Source organism: Colletes latitarsis, chromosome 9, assembly GCF_051014445.1.
Source record: "Colletes latitarsis isolate SP2378_abdomen chromosome 9, iyColLati1, whole genome shotgun sequence".
NCBI classification, from domain to species: Eukaryota; Metazoa; Arthropoda; class Insecta; order Hymenoptera; family Colletidae; genus Colletes; species Colletes latitarsis.
The window spans coordinates 23,701,309-23,720,355 of NC_135142.1; the positions used below are offsets into that span (position 1 = coordinate 23,701,309).

At 39.7% G+C, this 19,047-nt stretch overlaps 2 protein-coding genes across 18 annotated transcripts in view; both read right to left on the minus strand.

The window, feature by feature from the left end:
- LOC143345562 (uncharacterized) overlaps positions 1-19,047 on the minus strand; it is a 100,587-nt gene that overhangs the window by 40,235 nt on the left and 41,305 nt on the right. The window contains exons 5-6 of one of the 17 annotated variants that reach the window (XM_076772840.1): positions 16,908-18,358; positions 13,579-13,754 (exon numbers count right to left, since the gene is read on the minus strand). The exons of 9 other annotated variants lie outside the window; for them this stretch is intronic. In XM_076772840.1, coding sequence (XP_076628955.1) covers positions 13,720-13,754; positions 16,908-18,358 — 1,486 coding nt within the window. In that variant the 3' untranslated portion in view covers positions 13,579-13,719. Of the gene's footprint in view, positions 1-499; positions 2,163-2,456; positions 4,961-9,126; positions 10,809-10,891; positions 13,755-13,803; positions 16,136-16,907; positions 18,359-19,047 lie in introns of those variants that run through there. 7 more of the 17 variants (XM_076772838.1, XM_076772848.1, XM_076772842.1 and 4 more) reach the window with 7 other exon arrangements.
- LOC143345572 (uncharacterized) lies at positions 4,975-7,245 on the minus strand. Its single transcript, XM_076772880.1, has one exon. It carries the CDS (start codon positions 7,208-7,210, stop codon positions 5,609-5,611), a length of 1,602 nt encoding a protein of 533 aa, XP_076628995.1. The 5' UTR covers positions 7,211-7,245; the 3' UTR covers positions 4,975-5,608.

The window sequence follows — 19,047 nt, forward strand, 5'->3', positions numbered from 1 at the left end:
CAAAGGAATGTAGAATTCAGTACAGGCGATGGATCTGTTGAACATTGAACCAAAGTAATTTCATTCTGAAAGTTAATATAAAATTTGCCATTGACATCGGTAAATGCCACTCGCTTACATTCTCCTTTGATCGACGTGAAATTTGTAAAAGATGGCCCACAGTCTACTGCACCATTGTTTTCTATATTTTTACTTCAAAGAATAAATTTTGTAAGTATAGTCTGTAAATACATCAACAATCTTCATCTACGTTTCAAATATGATATTATACGCAATGTACAAAGATCAATATTGTATAATCGCAATGTGAGAATTGGTAAGACAAATTAGATATTTTCGAATGCCGAATAGAGGTTCAACAGAATCCCAAAGAATCACTCTCGTAACTGAAAATAATTCGACACGAAATGAACGAGAAATAATCATTCTTAACAACACTGATGTATGTGAACTATGATGATTAATTACTTAATCTATTTATGCCTGGATGAAACTGGAGAAACTAAGAAGCACAATATCATAATGTTCTACAATCAATGTTTCAAGCAACACGGGTGAAAGGGAACTTAAAAACAGAATTTTAATAAGCGTACAATGTTTCCAGTTAATTCTGATACACTGTCACTCTCGGTTTCATATTCAAAACATCGATCACTAGTAGCATTGTTCGCTTCGTGACTCGCTGAACGTGTACCTGAAACTTGATAAACGTTTATAATTAATTCCCATCGTTCTCGCGTTTACTGAGAATCAGAGGAGGAGGTGGAGGATGATTCCCCGGGTGTTTACGACGATGAGTGACCATGCTGCTCCGTTGAGTGAACCTCTGACCGCACAGATCGCACTCGTACGGTTTCTCTCCTGTATGAGTGACCCTGTGCACCCTGAGTGCAACCGAGGAAGTAAACGATTTTGAGCAAATTTGGCACTCGTATGGACGTTCACCGGTGTGCTTTCGCGTATGCAGTTGCAGGGAATATCTGTTGGCAAGTACCTTGCCACATTGAGCGCAAAGAAAGCTCTGGGAATGAGAAATAGCGTGGTTTCGAAGGTTGCTTTCTGTGACGAAGTTTCGATGGCAGACGTCGCACGGAAACAACTTTGGTTCTTTTTTCTGTATCCCGTGGACAATGCGCTGATGAGCCACTAAATAAGCCTGTCGAGGATAAACCTTATTGCAAAATTCGCAGGAGAAGGTCTTCATCCACAAAGGATGCGGTTTGTGTTCTTTCAGATCAGCATTGACCATGAAGTTCTCATTGTTTCGATCGCGTACGGTTTTCGGATCCACGCTGCTGTGCACCCGTATCTGATGGGTTCTCAGGCCAGACATGCGTTTGTACTTCAAATGGCAAAAAGGACACTCGAGTTGAGTGTCCATTTGATGAGACTTCAGGTGTGCGTCGAGTGCATCCTGCAAATCGTAACTTTCGTAACACTTCTTGCAACGAAACGGCCTTTTGTGGTCCCTGGATATATGTTTGTCCATTTGCTTCTCGCTCTTGAACTTCTTTTGACAAAGTGGACAAACGGTACGTAGATTCTGTAGAATATCATCTACTTCTTCTTTCGATGCATCGGTTGCTGCTATTTCCTCTGAACCTTCTTCACTCCTATCATCTTTTTCTTTCTTCTTTTGACTCTTCTTTTCATCTTTCGTTACTTTCCGTTTATGTTTTTTGTCGTCTCCTTTCTCAATCTTTTTCGATTTATTTTTATCTTTATCTTTGGTCGGCAATGGCTTGCTAGTCTTTGGCGGCAAGTTAATTGGTACTACAACTTTTTTGATCTCATAGGACACTGACCCGTCGTTGTCCTTGATCGGTATAAGAACGCTTTTAATAATATTTAAGCCTGTCTCGTCTTTCACTTCAACCGGTACGTACATGCTCTGAATTTCTCTCGTCACTGGGTTTCTCACGGGCACCAACACTGCAGGCACTGTTTCCAGATATGGTTCTTCTTTAACTATCTCTATCGCAGAACAATTACTACCGTCGGACATTAACGAAGCACTACTGTCTTCGTCTTCGTCGGAAATTGGAGCGGGCTTAATTTGTATCGGAATTTCGTCCTGGTCCGAAACAGAGGATCCGTTACATTCTATAAAAAGCGGATGGGCCGGATTCTGTACAGTAGACGTTTCTGCGATCGTTGGTATCCTGAAACATCCATTCATTTAGTCAGTCGCACGAAGGTATCCATAAACTGAAATAAACAAAAAACAACTGGTAATCGCTATGGTTGTCTGCAAAACTGTTTCTCTGCCGTTAAGAATTTTATTCATTTGCACGTAACTGTCGATTCTAGTGGTTAGTTACACGTTAAACGAGAGGAAAGGAAAATAACTGGACAGATGTTGCAAATTACATAGTAAACATTCGAAAGCTGGTATAAAAGATTTAATTAAAGGAACGAAGAATTTAATACAAGCAATAATTCTCTGTTGAGCATTGCAACAAATTCTCAAATTAAACAATCGTAAATTATATTGAAAGAATTCGCTAAATTCTCATACAATTAATAAAACTATTAATAATCTGGCTTTCTATTAATACTGCGCCATTGTTTCGAATCTTCTGGTATCTCTATACATAAAATTTCATGTGACGCCTATAATGATGAAAGTGACACTTGATCTAATTAAACATCTATCAACAAGGAAGCAATTCTCTATACCTTTTCACTTCGATAAACGTAGTTAGTTTAAATACTTCAAACATCACATTTCTGCGTTTCTGTAAAATAATATGATTACAATGCAAAAAAAAAACAGGCCTGCATAGTCGCAATGTAAGACTTATCAATATAGAATGGCACCCTGAGTTTAATAAGAAAATATTCGTAATTATGCACTAAAGGTTCCATTGAAATGTTGAAATATTAACATTCATAAATCAATGTAGGAATAACCATTCTTAACAATGCGAATGTACGTAAAATAAACGAAAATAAAAATAAAACGTTCTTTAAATTTGATTCACGCTTGAAGCAATCGATTAAACAAATTCAGAAACGCGATGAAAAAAGTGAATTAATATATTGCAAATATTTTTACAATCATCGACTTTCGGGCAACAAAAGAAATTCTCTTTTGTCTTATGACACTGTAAACACTTTTTACAATACTCCTTTCGAGTGTTAATCGTTCGTGGCGTAGTACTTCCATTTTAATAATGTACCAGACACTAATTATTATTAGACCTAATCACTGTCGTCGTCAAAATTGCCAAGGAAAACAGGAGGCGGTGGTGGATGATTTCCTGGGTGCTTGCGACGATGGGCCATCATGCTGCTCCGTTGAGTAAACCTCTGCCCACAAAAATCGCACGCGTAGGGTCTCTTACCTTCGTGGGTGAGTCTGTGCACTCGAAGTGCAACCGATGCGGTAAAAGTTTTCGAACAGACTTTGCACTGATAAGGTCGCTCGCCGGTATGCGTTCGAATGTGCAACTGCAACGAGTATTTGTTGGCGAGCTTTTTGCCACAATGGGAACAGAGGAAGCTTTGCGTGTGCAGATTGGTGTGCACACGAAGATTGTCTTCTGTAACGAATTTCTTGCTACAAACTTTGCATTGAAACGTCTTCGATTCCACGCTTTGTATCTCGTGGACAATACGTTTGTGAGCCACCAGATAAGATTTCTTGGGGTAAGCGTTATCACAGAACTGGCAGATGTACCTTTTCGTCGCTGGTTGATTGGCACTTCTATTCATTAGACTATAGTTAGATATGGAATCTTTGTTGGACTGGTCTGGGTTAGGTCCACGCACAGACTTCGGATCCACGGTGCTGTGCTCCCGAATTTGATGAGCTCTGAGCCCACACATACGTTTGTACTTTAAATGGCAGAAAGGACACTCCATGAGTATGTCCTTTTCGTGAGTTTTCATGTGCTTCTTGAGATCGTCCTCGGAGGCGTAACTAAATTGACAGCTCTTGCAACGGTAACGGTTTTTGTGTGCCCTGAGAATATGTCTCTCCATCTGTTTTTCGTTATCGAATCTTTTCTGACAAAGGGGACATGTATTTCGCAGAGTTTCTAGTAACTGGTCCACTTCATCTTTGTCCTCTATCTTTCCTTCCAAGTCCTTACTCCCCACTGGTGTAAGTGGTTTAACTCTCTTCTGCTTCCTTTGTGCATCTTCCACTTTCAACTTTTTTGTACGGCCATCTTTCGGTGAACCGGTTTCAGGTACAATCTTAAATTCTTCTTCCAAGTTATTTGCCTCTTTGTCCCCTATCTTTCCTTTCGAGTCCTTACTCTTCACTGGTACAGTTTTAACTCTCTTCTGCCTTCTTTGTACTCTGGTCTTCTTTTTCTCTGGTTTCGATTTGATAGGTTTCAACTTGATCTGCAACGGTTTCTTTTTCTTCGTTGGCAGGCTCCGCTCGGGATTGATGGGTACAACCACCTTCTTGATCTCGTAGGATACCAAACCGTCCTCGTCCTTAACTGGTATAAGAACGCTTTTAATAATGTTCAGCCCTGTGTCGTCCTTCACTTCAACTGGCACATACGTGTTCCTAATTTCCCTTGTCACTGGATCCCTAATAGGCACCATCACTGTCGGTACTGTGTCCATGATTGGCTCTTCCTTAACATCATCCGCTGCGAAATCATTGTCAACGTTTGCGGATAACGAATCACTGTTAATCTTTTTCGATAACGAAACATGATGACTGACTTCGTATGGCAACGAACGATACTTCGCTTCGTCCAAATACAGGTCATCGTTAATGTCAACTTCGTTATTCTCCTCCATCATCCGTTCACTACTATCATAGCTACGGTCAACATCGATCTGCATACTATAGGTTTCGTCTTCGTCGGAAAGCGGGGAGTCCTTAATTTGAACCGGTACTTCGTCTTGGTCCAAAATAGGAAATCCCTTACATACTATAAAAAGTGGTTGCAGTGGGTTATGTGTAGTAGACGTTTCAGCGATCGTAGGCTTCCTGAAACATCCATTCATTTAGTCAGTCGCACGAAAGTATTGATATACTCGAGTAAACAAAATCAAAAACAACTAATTATCGTCGATATGGTCTGCAGAACCGGTTCTGTGCCAATCGATCTCTTGCCTATCGCAATGTTGCTACAGATTTTTAGACTTCTAGTTACGTGTTTGCAAGACGAAAGGAAAATAAGGAGGCAAATGTTACAGGAGACAAGAATCCTATAAAAAGAATATAATTGAAAATTTCGGTACAAACGATGGACCTGTTGAACATTTTATCACGAACTTAATATCCACTTACAGTTAATATCATTTATATAACTATGCACCCTAATATTCGTCGTTTACGCTTGTCTACGATCGAAAATTTGTTAACTCGATTAACAATCCTATGGGCTTCCTGCTTGTACAGCGTGAATCAGGAAAATATGTAAATAATGGCGAAAAAAAATTCCTAAACGTATGACTTACACTTGGAGTAATAATATTGTACTAAAAAAAAAAGCATTTCAACAATTGTTCGATATTCCCGTTCTGTTTCACTGCAAGCAACTTCAACACACTTTTGTATTATACACATTCAAGTTCACAGTACTCGTACAGGGCATAATAAATAACGTTTCACGGTGTTCGAGGATTGCAAAAACTAGTCGCTATCGCACACAACGTTCCCAAGCAATATGGGTGGAACTGGGGGATGATTTCCGGGGTGTTTACGACGATGGATCATCATGCTACCACGCTGGGTATATCCGCGTCCACAAATATCGCAGACGTACGGTTTCCTCCCAGTGTGGGTGAGCGCGTGCACTCTAAGTCCAACCGATTTGGCAAAAGACTTGGCGCATATTTTGCACTGATAAGGCCGTTCACCGGTATGCGTTCGCATGTGCAGGTACAGATTATATTTGCTGGCAAGTTCCTTGCCACACTCGGCACACAGGAATTTCTGTGCGTGCAAATTTACGTGGCTGACGAGGTTCCTTTCGGTGACGAATTTCTTGTTGCAGACGTTGCACTGAAACGACTTTGGTTCCCTTTTCTGTATCCCGTGGGCAATTCGTTTGTGAGCCACCAAGTAGGACTTTTGAGGGTAAACTTTCTTGCAATATTGGCAAGGAAACGTCTTCATCCATAAAGGATGGGGTTTGTGTTCCTCCAGATCGGCACTGGCCGTGAAATTCTCTTTATTTCGGTCGCGTATGGTTTTCGGATCCACGCTGCTGTGCACCCGTATCTGATGAGTTCTGAGGCCAGACATGCGTTTGTACTTCGAATGACAGAAAGGACACTCGAGGTGAGTGTCTTTCTGATGTGTCTTCAGGTGTGCATCGAGAGCGTTCTGCGAATCGTAACTTTCGTAACAACTCTGGCAACGAAACGGTTTTCTGTGGTCCCTTAATATATGTTTGTGCATCTGTTTCTCGCTCTTGAAGCTCCTCTGGCAACGTGGACAAACGGTACGTAAATTTTGTAGAATATCATCCACTTCCTCTTTCAATGTATCATTTGGTGGTATTTTCTCTGATTCTTCTTCTCTTCTTTGTTTTTCACTTTTACCTTTTATTGTAGTCTTTACTTTCTTCTGTTTAAATCTCTTGCCATCTCCTTTCTTAGTCTTTATTGTTTTAGCTTTATCTTTCGATGATAATAACGCGTTAGTCTTTGGTGGCAATCCGAGCTCTGGTTGGATTGGCACTACCACGTTTTTTATATCATAATAAGATACTGACCCGTCATCATCTTTGATAGGTATGATAATGCTTTTAATAATATTTAAACCTGTCTCGTCTTTGACTTCAAATGGTACACATATACTCTTAATTTCTCTTGTTACTGGGTCCTTGACAGGCACTAAAACCGTCGGAACAGTTTCAATACATTCTTCTTTAATTGCATCTGTTGCAAAACTATCGCCGACCTCAGTTTTCAACGAATTATTGTTGACTCTGCACGATAACGAGTCATCATCTACATCTGACAAAGAACGATACTTCACTTTGTTTACATAGAAATCATTATTAATACTGCTATCATTCGTTAAATATATTAAACTGTCAGTGTATTTGTTTTCAATTTCGCTCTGCATACTATGGTCTTCGTCTTCGTCGATAATCAAAGGGACCTCAGTTTGTATTTCATCTTCATCCAAAATAGGGATTCCATTACATTCTATAAAAAGTGGCTGTGCCGGATTCTGTGTAGTAGACGTTTCAGCTATCGTAGACTTCCTGAAACATCCATTCATTAGTCAGTCGAACGAAGGAATCGAATCACTTGAATAAACAAAAAGTAATTAATTCTCTGCCAAATTGATTCTACGCCAATTGAGATTTTGTTTATTCGAACGATACTGTAGACTTTTGGGAATAGTTACATTTTACAAAACGAAAGAAAAATAATTGGGCAAAGATATTGAATATTGAAAGTCCTATAAAAAGAATATAATTGAAGGAACAAAGACTTCAGTACCAGCAATGTATCTGTTAACCATTTTATCGAATTTCATAATGATTCAAATATTTGTTTACAATTAATGCTACTTATAATATTCGTACATATGCGTCTCAGAATTCTACATAGACACTAAACCCACCGACATTTCATGTATACCCATTTCTACCGGTCAAATGACCAGTTTTTCCTTATTCAATTTCATTTTCAATTAAATAAACAATTTATAATCCAGCTTTGCCGCACACAAGTCGTATAATCGATAGGAATTGACGAAACCTCTTTAGGTGCGTAGAGTCAAAGAAAATTGCAAAATAAACATAGAAGACAGCATAAATTATAGTAGTTGGTATAGTCATCGGATAGGGGATGAAAACTCCTTTAAAATGAAATTTGTTTCAAGTCGATAGCATAATTAGTTCCGGAGATATGACAATTTTTGTTTCAAGTAGAGCATCAAAGTAAATGTTAAAATAAACATAGAAGATAGCATAAAATATAGTGGTTGGTATAGTCATCGGATAGGGGATGAAATGCCCTTTAAAATGAGCGTTTGTGCGAGTCGATAGCTTTATTAGTTCCGGAGATATAGCGATTTTAGTTTCAAGTCGATGCGGTGGCTAGTTACGGAGATACGAGGGTCCGAAGTTTGTTTACATTTTGTTGCGCTCGCGCGAGTTCATTAATCTCGAGCGCGTAGTAAATTCTTGGAAATACTACGCCGCACTAGGTCACGGCAGTCACGTTCGTAGGGTAGGTCAGCGCGAGTCACGTACGAGACAAAGAGGTCCGGCGCGACGCGTCAGACGAAGACAGCGATAGTCGAATTAAGAAAAATTACCTTTTACATAAATTGCGATATCTCGGAAACGGGAAGTCGGATCGTCAAAAACCAAAAGCCATTTTAAAGGGGAGACTTCACCGCTGCCAACAGTGGTTTAATTACTAATAAAACACTAGTAGTTTCGGAACTGCACGCGTCCAAAGTTTTGGTATTTTTAATACGCGTTAATACACGTTTCTAAGGCGGCGAGAGCGTGGACAGTGGAATTTAAAAAATACCTCTTTACATAAATTACGATATCTCGGAAAGGGAAAGTCGGATCGACAAAAACCAAAGACCACTTTAAAGGGGAGGCTTTGCCGCTTCTAACAATGGCTCAATAATTAATAAAACACTGATAGTTTCGGAACTGTACGTGTGTAAAGTTTAATTATTTTTAATACGCGTTATTAGGTTGTTCCAAGGCAGTGGAAGCTGAAGATTCTCTCCTTTTATATTTTCTATCGTCGTGGTTGGCAAGACAGACTACATATTTGTTTCAAAAAACAAACAATAAGAATAGAAATGAATATTAAAAAATTCTTTGCACGTATACTATAAGTACTGAAATTAAATGGCAATAAAATAATATTGTATGTTAGAAATTCTAAACGAAATTTTAAAAACGGTCATTTGACTGGTCGTGGTAGGTTTAGTGTTAATAATTGGCGATCACATCACGTATCTTACTAAGGAAACCGATTCGAAGCCTTTTAGTCTACACGAAATTTGTCTAACAGAATGAACAATTTTGGATATTCTAGTTGAGCTGTGTGAAACTGCAGTATTTTAGTTGAGACGAGACGAACTATATTGTAATATAGTATTATCGGCATACGAGCTAACGCAGAAAAGAGAAACATTAAAGCATTCTATTAAACGTTAAATGTTCCTCTTTTGTTCAGTATCGTTGTAAGCACTTTCAGACACCAGAGTTCACTGTAATTGTACAGGATGTAATAAACTGTCCACGACGCTCAAAAAATGTGAAGCTTAATCCCCATCGTTCTTCAGACTCCCAAGCAATATGGGTGGAACTGGCGGATGATTTCCAGGATGTTTACGGCGATGGGTCATCATGCTACCACGCTGGGTAAACCCGCGTCCACAAATGTCACATACGTACGGTCTCCTCCCAGTGTGGATGAGTGTGTGCACCCTAAGTGTAACCGATTTGGTAAAAGATTTCGAGCACACTTTGCACTGGTAAGGTCGTTCACCCGTGTGCATTCGAGTGTGTAGCTCAAGAGAGTATTTGTTGGCAAACTCCTTGCCACAATGAGCACAAAGGAAGCTCTGGAAACTGGTGTGTATACTGGTGTGCCTACGGAGGTTCCTTTCGGTAGCAAAGTTCTTCTTGCAGACGCTGCACTGCAATTTCTTGGGATCTCTTGGTTTCACCCCATGTGCAATGCGTTCATGAGCCACCAGATATGATTTTTGAGGATAAGCATTATCACAATACTGACAGACATAGCTCTTCGTTGTGGACTGATTGGCTTTTTGATGTTCTAGGCTACAATTCGACATCGAATCTTTACTGCACTTGGGATCTACGGTGCTGTGTTCTCGAATCTGATGAGCAGTCAGACCAGACATACGTTTGTATTTCAAATGGCAGAAAGGGCACTCCACGTAAGTGTCCTTTTCGTGAGTTTTCATGTGTTTCTCGAGAGCATCCTCCGAAGCATAACTGAAATGACACTTCTTGCAACGGTAACGGTTTTTGTGTTTCCTGCGAATATGCCTATCCATCTGTTTCTCATTGTTGAAACGTTTCTGACAAAGGGGACAAATGTTCCGTAATGTTTCTAATATCTGATCCACTTCGTCTTTCGGTGCACGTTTTTCGTTTTCATCCTTCCCCTCTAACTGTATAGTTTTAACACTATTCTGGTCTCCTTGTGCTTCCTCCTCTCGCAGTCTTTTGTTCTGTCGTTGCTTAGATTTGGACTTTTCCATTTTCTGCAACGCTTTGCCTTTCTTTTTTGGTAAAATCCGCTCAGGATTAATCGGTACTACAACTTTCTTTATTTCGTACGATACCGTTCCGTCGTCGTCCTTAATCGGTATGAGAACACTTTTGATGATGTTTAATCCTGTCTCGTCCTTGACTTCAACTGGTACGTACATGTTCTTGATTCGTTTTGTCAGTGGGTCTCTGATTGGTACCAAAACCGACGACACTGCGTTAATAGATGGTTCGTCTTTAATCGTTTCGGTAGCTGAATCGATGGTAACTTCGGTTGTTAACGAATCACAGCTTACTTTGCACGAGAACGAATCACGATTAAGTTCTGACAAAGAACGATTATTCACTTCACTTAAATACAAATCATCGTTCCCGTCGTTTTCACTATCTTCTTCCATTATCCGATTAGTAGTAATATCGTCGAAGTGTCTTTCAACGATGCTCTGCATACAATGTTCATCGTCTTCGTCGGAAACCGGGGAATCCTTAACAAGTATCGACACTTCGTCCTGGTCCAAAACAGGAGCTCCGTTACATTCTATAAAAATTGGTTGCACTGGGTTATGTGTAGTAGGCGTATCTTCGATCGTCGACTTCCTGAAACATCCATTCGTTTAGTAAGTTGTGCGAAAGGATCAATCCGCGCGGGTAAACAAAGAACAACTAATAATCGGCATAACAGTCCGCGTGACTTCCTATATCACTCGGGAACTCGTTTGTTCGTACGTTATTCTTGATTCTAAGAGTTCGTTATGCGTTTGCGGGGGGAAAGGAACATATTTGGAAACATATGAAATTACACGATGAAAATTGAAAAGCTCAAACAAAGCGTTTAATTACAGAAGCTAGAAATTAAGTACAATCGATTTATTGAACATTCCACCCAAGTAATTGTGTGTACAATTTAATATTCAATGATAGTTAATGCCATTAATGTCGATAAATGTCAAAGCTTTTCCGTACAGTCATTAGTGGTGATAGCGCGACGCATCATGATAAGGCAACCCGTTTACATTCGATTATAATTGGGCGTACAATTCGTAAAACTCTTCTACCGGCTTGTTATTTGGACAACGATAGTGTTACAAATATTCTGATATTTACGGTATTTAATAGCGACATTTTAATTGAATGCACTGTGTCTTGTACATTTTCAAATTTTACGTGAAACGTGTAATGATAAGATTATGTCTTTGTCTATCGTACGAATGAAATACTGTGTGATCAAATATTCGTCAATAACGATGCACTAAGTTTATACATTTTCAGTCCGAGAAACAAATTTACAACAATCCTGCTTATCGATAATTGATACATCACTTTTGATGCACCTCGCAAATATGATACATGGAAAGTGGAGGAAAACAATATCACATAAATGACATGCACTTATTGTAATATAGAATAACGTTATAAATTTAATGAACGAATATCTGTAAAGGTGCGACGAATCTTTTATTGTATTATACAAATTTCAACGCTCTAAAACAATTTTGCATGCAATGAAACAAAAATAATCGTTCTTGACAGTGCAAAAGTATACAAAAGAGAAAACATTTTACAACTACACTTTCACCTTGGTGTATTTCGAATTAACGATACGAACGATTAAATTTAGAATGATATTCGGTGAAAATGGATTGCAACGCTATCAATTGAAAACCTATCAGATCTTCATTTAAACCACACGATTCGTATGCAAAAGTTCTTGATAAACTTCAAAAATGACGAAACATAAAAAATGTATATTTGCAACACTGATACGAGTAAACTTATAAGCGCAACGAAATAAAGTGACATATACCGTAATAATATACAAAGATTACTATATTCAGTCGTACCATGAAAGGAAACGTAACAAATCTCTATCAAAACGTTCGATAGACGTCGTTCTGTGCCACTGTGAGCACTCGCAATTAATCCTTTAAAATTCACAGGAATCACTACATGCAGTATTTTCACTTTGTTGAAACAAAATGTACCTGATGTTGAGGAAATAGAATTTACTACTCGTCGCTGTCACGATTGGCAAGGGACACGACAGGCGGCAATGGGTGGTTTCCAGGGTGCTTACGGTAATGGATCATCATGCTGCTTCTCTGAGTAAAAGTACGACCACAAACGTTGCACACGTAGGGCCTCTCACCCGTGTGAGTCAGCTTGTGCACCCTCAATACACTCAGTTCGGCGAAACGTCGGTAACAGACCTTGCATTGAAATGGTCTTTCGCCGGTGTGCTTTCGTATGTGTTGCTTCAAAACGTATTTTTCTCTAAAAGATTTGCCGCACTCGTCGCAAGTGTAGATTCGATCGTGCAATTTTACGTGACGCTGCAGACTGTCTTCGCTGACAAAGTAACTTTTGCAGATGTTGCACCTGAACTCCTTCGTTCGTTTCTCCTGTCTCTCCCCGTGATTGACTCGTTCCTGAGTCATCAGGTGAGATTGTTGGGCGTACGTGTGATCGCAGGAGTCGCAGGGCGAGATTTTCTTTTGCTGCAAATTTTCCTTTCGCGGCCTGCATTCGTGTACCATCGCACCTTCGACGGATACTATTTTCGGTTCTATGATGCTGTGAACGCGAATCTGATGCTGCCTCAGCCCCCATGGACGTTTGTACGTGTTCTCGCAGATGTTGCACTGCAGAGGACCAGTGGCTTGTTCATGAACTTCTTCGTGTTCCTCGAGGAGCTCCTGCGATTCGTATATGTACCGACACTTCTTGCAACGATAATGGTTTTGGTGATAATTGCGAAAATGCGTGTCCAATGCATCCTCGGTGGAGTAAACGTTTTCACAATACGGACAAATTTTTGGTAAATTGTCCTCTTCCATTTCCACTTTATCAGCCACCTGTTGCTCCTCTGTTATAGGTGTGCTTGGCTTCTTTCGAGTTCTCTTCGTGCTTACATCGTCATCTTCTGGCCCGTCTGGATGTAGATTGGACACTTCAAAACGTATGATTTTTCCATTCAAGCCTATTATTGGTTTCAATAATATGGGTTTTATTTTCTTGGCCAGCAACGGTTTGAAGTTATCCTTAGAGGACGCTGATCCGTCTCCATCCTGTCTCGGTAACAAATCGTTGATAGTAAGGTTCGCTACTGGCTCATCCTTAACTTCGACTGGTACAAACAAATTCCTACATGGTGCTATTAATGGCTTTTTGGGAGGTTCCACACTCTTCTTCTCTGGGTTCTTGCAAGATTGTTCTTTAGGCATTGGAGCCTCCAACAGCGACGGATCAGTATTAGTTCCGCTCGACACTTTGTTAACGTTGTTTGCCAAAGGACGATTTGTTTCTTCTTGACACGAATTATTGGCAGGACTTTCATTCTCCACTTTCGGTTCCTGTAAGTGTGCATGATCATAAATGCTTTCAAAATCGCACTCCAGACTATCGCTATCCTCCTCCTCCTCCGAATCTGGCGGGGGCTTAATATGAAATGGCGTTTCATTCAAGCCCAAAACAGGTCCGTTACATACATTAACATGTTGTTCTGCTGGGTTCAGTGAAGTAGACGTTTCTGCGATCGTTGACACCCTGAAACATCCATTGACTCAGTCAGCCCAAAGAAACACTCAATAAACTTAAATAAAAGAGAGCAATTGATTATCTATGTAATTGTTTTCAGAATCGTTTGTATGTTACGTAAAATCTCGTTTATTCGTACATCGTTGTAGATTATAATGATTAATTACTCGGTCCCAAAATAATAGGAGACGAGTGAGCAGATATTGTGCTTTACTATTAGGTATTGCTTTTGAGGTAAATGTCATAGTTATTAACAACAATCAACGATGATAGTAAATATAACTGCTTATTTTGTAATGTTTATTACAACATTGTGGTAAAAATGAAAATGTGTATAATTAAATGTATATATATAAAAAATGAGACACTAAACTTACTAATTACCTATCAGGATAAACAGATTTTATCACGTTCTACATTGCAAATAGTTGAAACATTATTCATCTCACAGAAAAGTGTTGCACGCAATCTGATGCGGAATTAAGTAACATGTAAATGATATCTATAGTATACAATAACACATACATTTAACCGACAAATATCTTGCGAATAAGTGCTAAAAAATATATTGCATTATAAAAGTAGCATATTTATAAACGAAGGTAACATTTTATAAAACAAGTATAAAATAATCATTCTCGACAAGAGGGAAGTCCATAAACGATGGCGAACAAATTTATAATCTGAACAGCCCAATGAAAATCGGTGATGGCCGTTTAACCGTTTGCCCAGTTCAAGTATTATTCACGGCAACGCTGTCTTAACGAAATAAACGAATGAAATTAAAATTATAATCATTTACGAATTCCTGTGGGAAGCGAGAACGCTTCCAATATTCGGAAATGGCACCGCAAAAGTTGCTGGTCGCGATTCGAGACCAAGTGTTTTTATTTCGCGTTTGGCTCAAAATGTACCTGACCCCGAGAAACGATTAGAACTAATCTTTATCGCTATCGAGGTTGGCTAGAGACACGGGAGGCGGTATTGGATGATTTCCAGGATGCTTGCGATGATGGATCATCATGCTGCTCCGCTGTGTGAAGCTTTGGCCGCAAACGTTGCACACGTACGGTCTCTCCCCTGTGTGAGTGAGCTTGTGCATTTTCAGGGCGTTCGACTGGGCGTAGCGTCTGAAGCAGATCTTGCACTGATAAGGTTTCTCGCCAGTGTGCGTTCGAATGTGCAGCCTCACGAGGTACTTTGCTCTGAATTCCCTGCCGCAATCGTCGCATATGTACTTCTGCTCGTGTATCTTCGAGTGATCGCGTAGACTCTCCTCGCTGCAGAAATACTTTTTGCAGAATCCGCACCTGAAGTCCTTGCGTCGTCTCTCCTGTATCCCGTGTGTGATGCGTTCGTGGGCCACCAGTTGAGAGATCATCGGGTAAACGTTCTCGCAGTGCTGGCAGGGATAGGTCTTCGAACCATCGTCGTCCTCGATGCAAATCGCTTCCGGTTCCATGATGCTGTGCTCGCGAATTCGGTGCTGCTTCAACGCCCACAGGCGTTTATACTTCTTCTTGCAATTGGTGCACTGAAATAAAGTGGGTTTATTCGTATGCAACTTGTAGTGTTCGTCGAGCAGATCCTGCGATTCGTAAATATATTGGCACTTTTTGCAACGGTAATGATCTTTGTGAAATTTCCGGAAATGTCTGTCCATCACGTTCATGGAAGCGTAAGTGTTGCGACAATAAGGGCACATGGTTCGTAGATTTTCGTACACCATCTCCACGTCGCCTACTGCTGTATCTACCACTGGAATTTCCTGAAAACTGTGTCCCTTCCGTCTCATCACCTGTTTTTCCTTTGCTTGCGCACTCCCAAGGTTTTTCTTCGACATTTGCAAATTAGCAAACTTAAGCCTAATGAGTTTTCCATTCAATCTGATCGATGGAAACGATTCGATTTGCTGTTGTTCGCCACCTTGTTCCGTCAGAACGTTGTTAGAGACGTTTACTTCTTTCTCGATCTTCATTGCGATTGGTATAAACGTATTTATACGCTGTGCTGTTAGGGGATCCGTAACAGGTTCCAAATCGGTCACTGTTGAGCTTGTAAAAGGTTCTTCTTTGATTTGTTTAACTTCTGTCACCAGGGAATTAACATTATCGTTAGGTTCAACTGTCAACGGACAAGAATCCGTTCCATTCAGAGACAGATTATTAATGCCCTTTTTTGCTTCTTTTCCTTCCGCTTTTAGTTCTTTAACATCGTCGTAATTGTATCCCAAATCACACTGTGGATTATAGTTATCCTCATCGTCGGAAACTGGAGGGTCCTTAATTTGTATTGGCACTTCTTCCTGGCCCACAAAAGGTCCATTACATACTACAAAAAGTGGTTGTGCTGGGTTCAGTGTAGAAGACTTTTCTGCGATCGTTGGCGTCCTGAAACATCCATTGATTCAGTTAGCCCAAGCAGAGACTCGGCAAGAGTCTAGTATTTTCTATATTTTATCGTAATCGTTTATTTGATTTCATTATATTCGATACATCTTTAAATATAACTAAACTCTTTGAGTGCAGAACAGTGCGACGATGAGCGTTCTATGTAGCTAGAACTCCGTCGGAAGTTAATAGCAAGCACTGTGATTCACCTTTCGTGAATATATTAAAATACTTGTGTATTCGTCAATCTTATCTATACACCAACAGGCTGTAAATAACATCTTACAATAAGCACATGTAGAAGCTATGTTAAATTAATTGTTTGTCAATAATAACGCAATATTTCTAAATACTAAACGATCAATAGGGGCTAGGATGTTCTATGGGTAGCGCTGATCGATGATTAATCCTGAAAGAGTCTGTATAATATACATAATGCAAAACAAACACAAAAATACGTAAAAATGGCGTCGATGGCTGTACTTTTTCTTGCAGGAAGTACACTTCTTGGAAAGGTAATGGTTGTTGTGAAACGACATGATAAAATATTATATCACTTAACATAGCACATAGCGGCTTCACATAAAATGATGATATCCAATTTGTTAACGATAGTATTTATACGGAACAAATCCCATCGTTAATAATTGTCAACACGTTGAACGACGCAGTAAAAGGAAATACGAAAGTAAAACCATATAAAATTACTTTCAGGCTTACATCGGTCAATGGCGACAAAATGTTTTCGCCACGTTATTCGGTCAAAATGTACCTTTTGTTGAAGAATCAAGGTACACAGGTGGTGGTGGTGGATGATTCCCTGGGTGCTTACGATGATGAATCATCATGCTGCCCCGCTGGGTGAAACTTCGGCCACAAATGTTGCACACGTAAGGCTTCCTCCCTGTGTGAGCGATCATGTGCAACTTGAGTCCGCTCGCTCGAGCATAGCGTTTGAAGCAAATTTTGCATTCGAAAGGCTTTTCGCCAGTATGCATTCGCAAGTGTATTCTCACAAGATATTTGTCTTTGAACGACTTGCCACAGTAATCGCAAGAATACCTCTGACCGTGCAATTTAGAGTGATTGAGCATATTCGATTCGGTTCGAAAATACTTGTTGCAGATTTTGCATTCGAAGTGTTTGGGCCGATTCGACTGTATGCCGTGAGTGATGCGTTCGTGAGCCACCAGGTGAGAGTAACGCACGTAAGCGTTGTCGCAGTGCTCACAGGAGAAGGTTTTTATTTCGTTATCCTTATTCTGGCACTCATAGTTGTACTTTACATCCTCGTTGTCCTTCTTGCCTACCGCTTTTGGTTCGATGGTGCTGTGTGCACGAATCTGATGCTGTTTCAATCCCCACGTATGTTTGTACTTCTTGTTGCAAGAAGTACATTGAAACGGGGGTTTTGCATGACTCCTGGAATGTTCATCAAGCAGATCCTGGGTTTCGTAAATGTACTGACAGTCGTTGCAACAATAATGATCCTGATGGTATTTGCGAAAGTGCTTTTGCATCCCGTTCTTGGAAGTGTAGGTGTTGTGACAGTATGGACAGACGGTTGGCAGAAGTTCATATACCGTCTGTGCTTCGCTTCCATACGCATTCGTCATTGATACTGACATACGAGGATCGGATTCTTGAAAACTTGAGATTTCTCCACTCAGTCCTATTCTTGGTTTAGGTAGAATTTTGCGTTCCATTTTTGGGGGTTGCATCAATCCGGGATAAAACTGACCCTCGGCGTTCTCAAAGTCAGCAGACATTGATGGATTCAGATCTGGTATCCGAACACAGGTAAATACTGTCTTGTTTTTAATACCAATTGACGCAAATACGACTATATTTGATCTCGGACTAGCATTTATCTCTGCTGTGTCCATATAAGGTTCCTCTTTAATCTGCTTAACTTCCGTCTCGAGTGAATTATTATTAAATCCACTTGATATGCAACTATCGTTAGATATGTTTGGTAACGAACAGTAATTTGTTTCAACAAAATCATCCGTTGCGTCTTCCTGTTTGAGTTTTAGTTCCTTATCGAGATAATCATAATTGGTTTCGAAATCGCACTGTACACTATTGTTATCCTCATTGTCGGAAGGTGGAGGGTCCTTAATTTGAATTGACATTTCATCGATGCCCAAAAAAGGTCCATTACATATTATAGAATGTTGTGCTGCGTTCAGTGTAGTAGGTGTTACTGCGATCGTTGGGATCCTGAAACATCCATTGACTCAATCAACTCAGGCGGAGATTTGAGAAGAATCTGATATGTACTATATTTTATAATACAAATTAAATTGTTTTTGCTATGTTCTGTAACGTTTTTATATCCTACTTATCATATTTTTGAGAGTGACAACGAATATACTACGTGGAATCAAATCTTTATTAACAACGACGCACTATTTAATACCTACTCAGCTCAACACGCAAGCTCTACAAGGCTGTTGCTTAGAAATAGTTGAAACACCACTTTTTTAAGCATCACATATACATATATAATACTGTTCCAAATATATAAAAGAAACACTAAGAAAACGTATACAAAAATTAGTAATACACATTCGCATTGTAAGTTCAAACGTCAACTAATTGTAAATTTCATGATAAAACACTTATTAAATTATAACATGTCAGCATTCATAAATTTGAACACGATGGAGATTAAACGTTTCATGCATACAAATACTGTTTGGAGTACTCGTATGCACTCGTGTCAAAAATTAAAAGCACAATGAAGTACAGTCAGGCATAATATAATAAAATACGTGAAATTAATATTCGAAAGCAATGCTTCTCTAATGAATTCTTGGTCGATTCCGCACGATACCGAGAAGACACCCATAATACACTAAAGATATAAAAAGATAGAGGGAAAAATCCACTCCATACAACATGTACGA

Coding starts and splice junctions, on each gene's coding strand:
- LOC143345572 (XM_076772880.1), bottom strand. CDS start 7,210: ATGAATGGATGTTTCAGGAAGTCTACGATAGCTGAAACGTCTACTACA.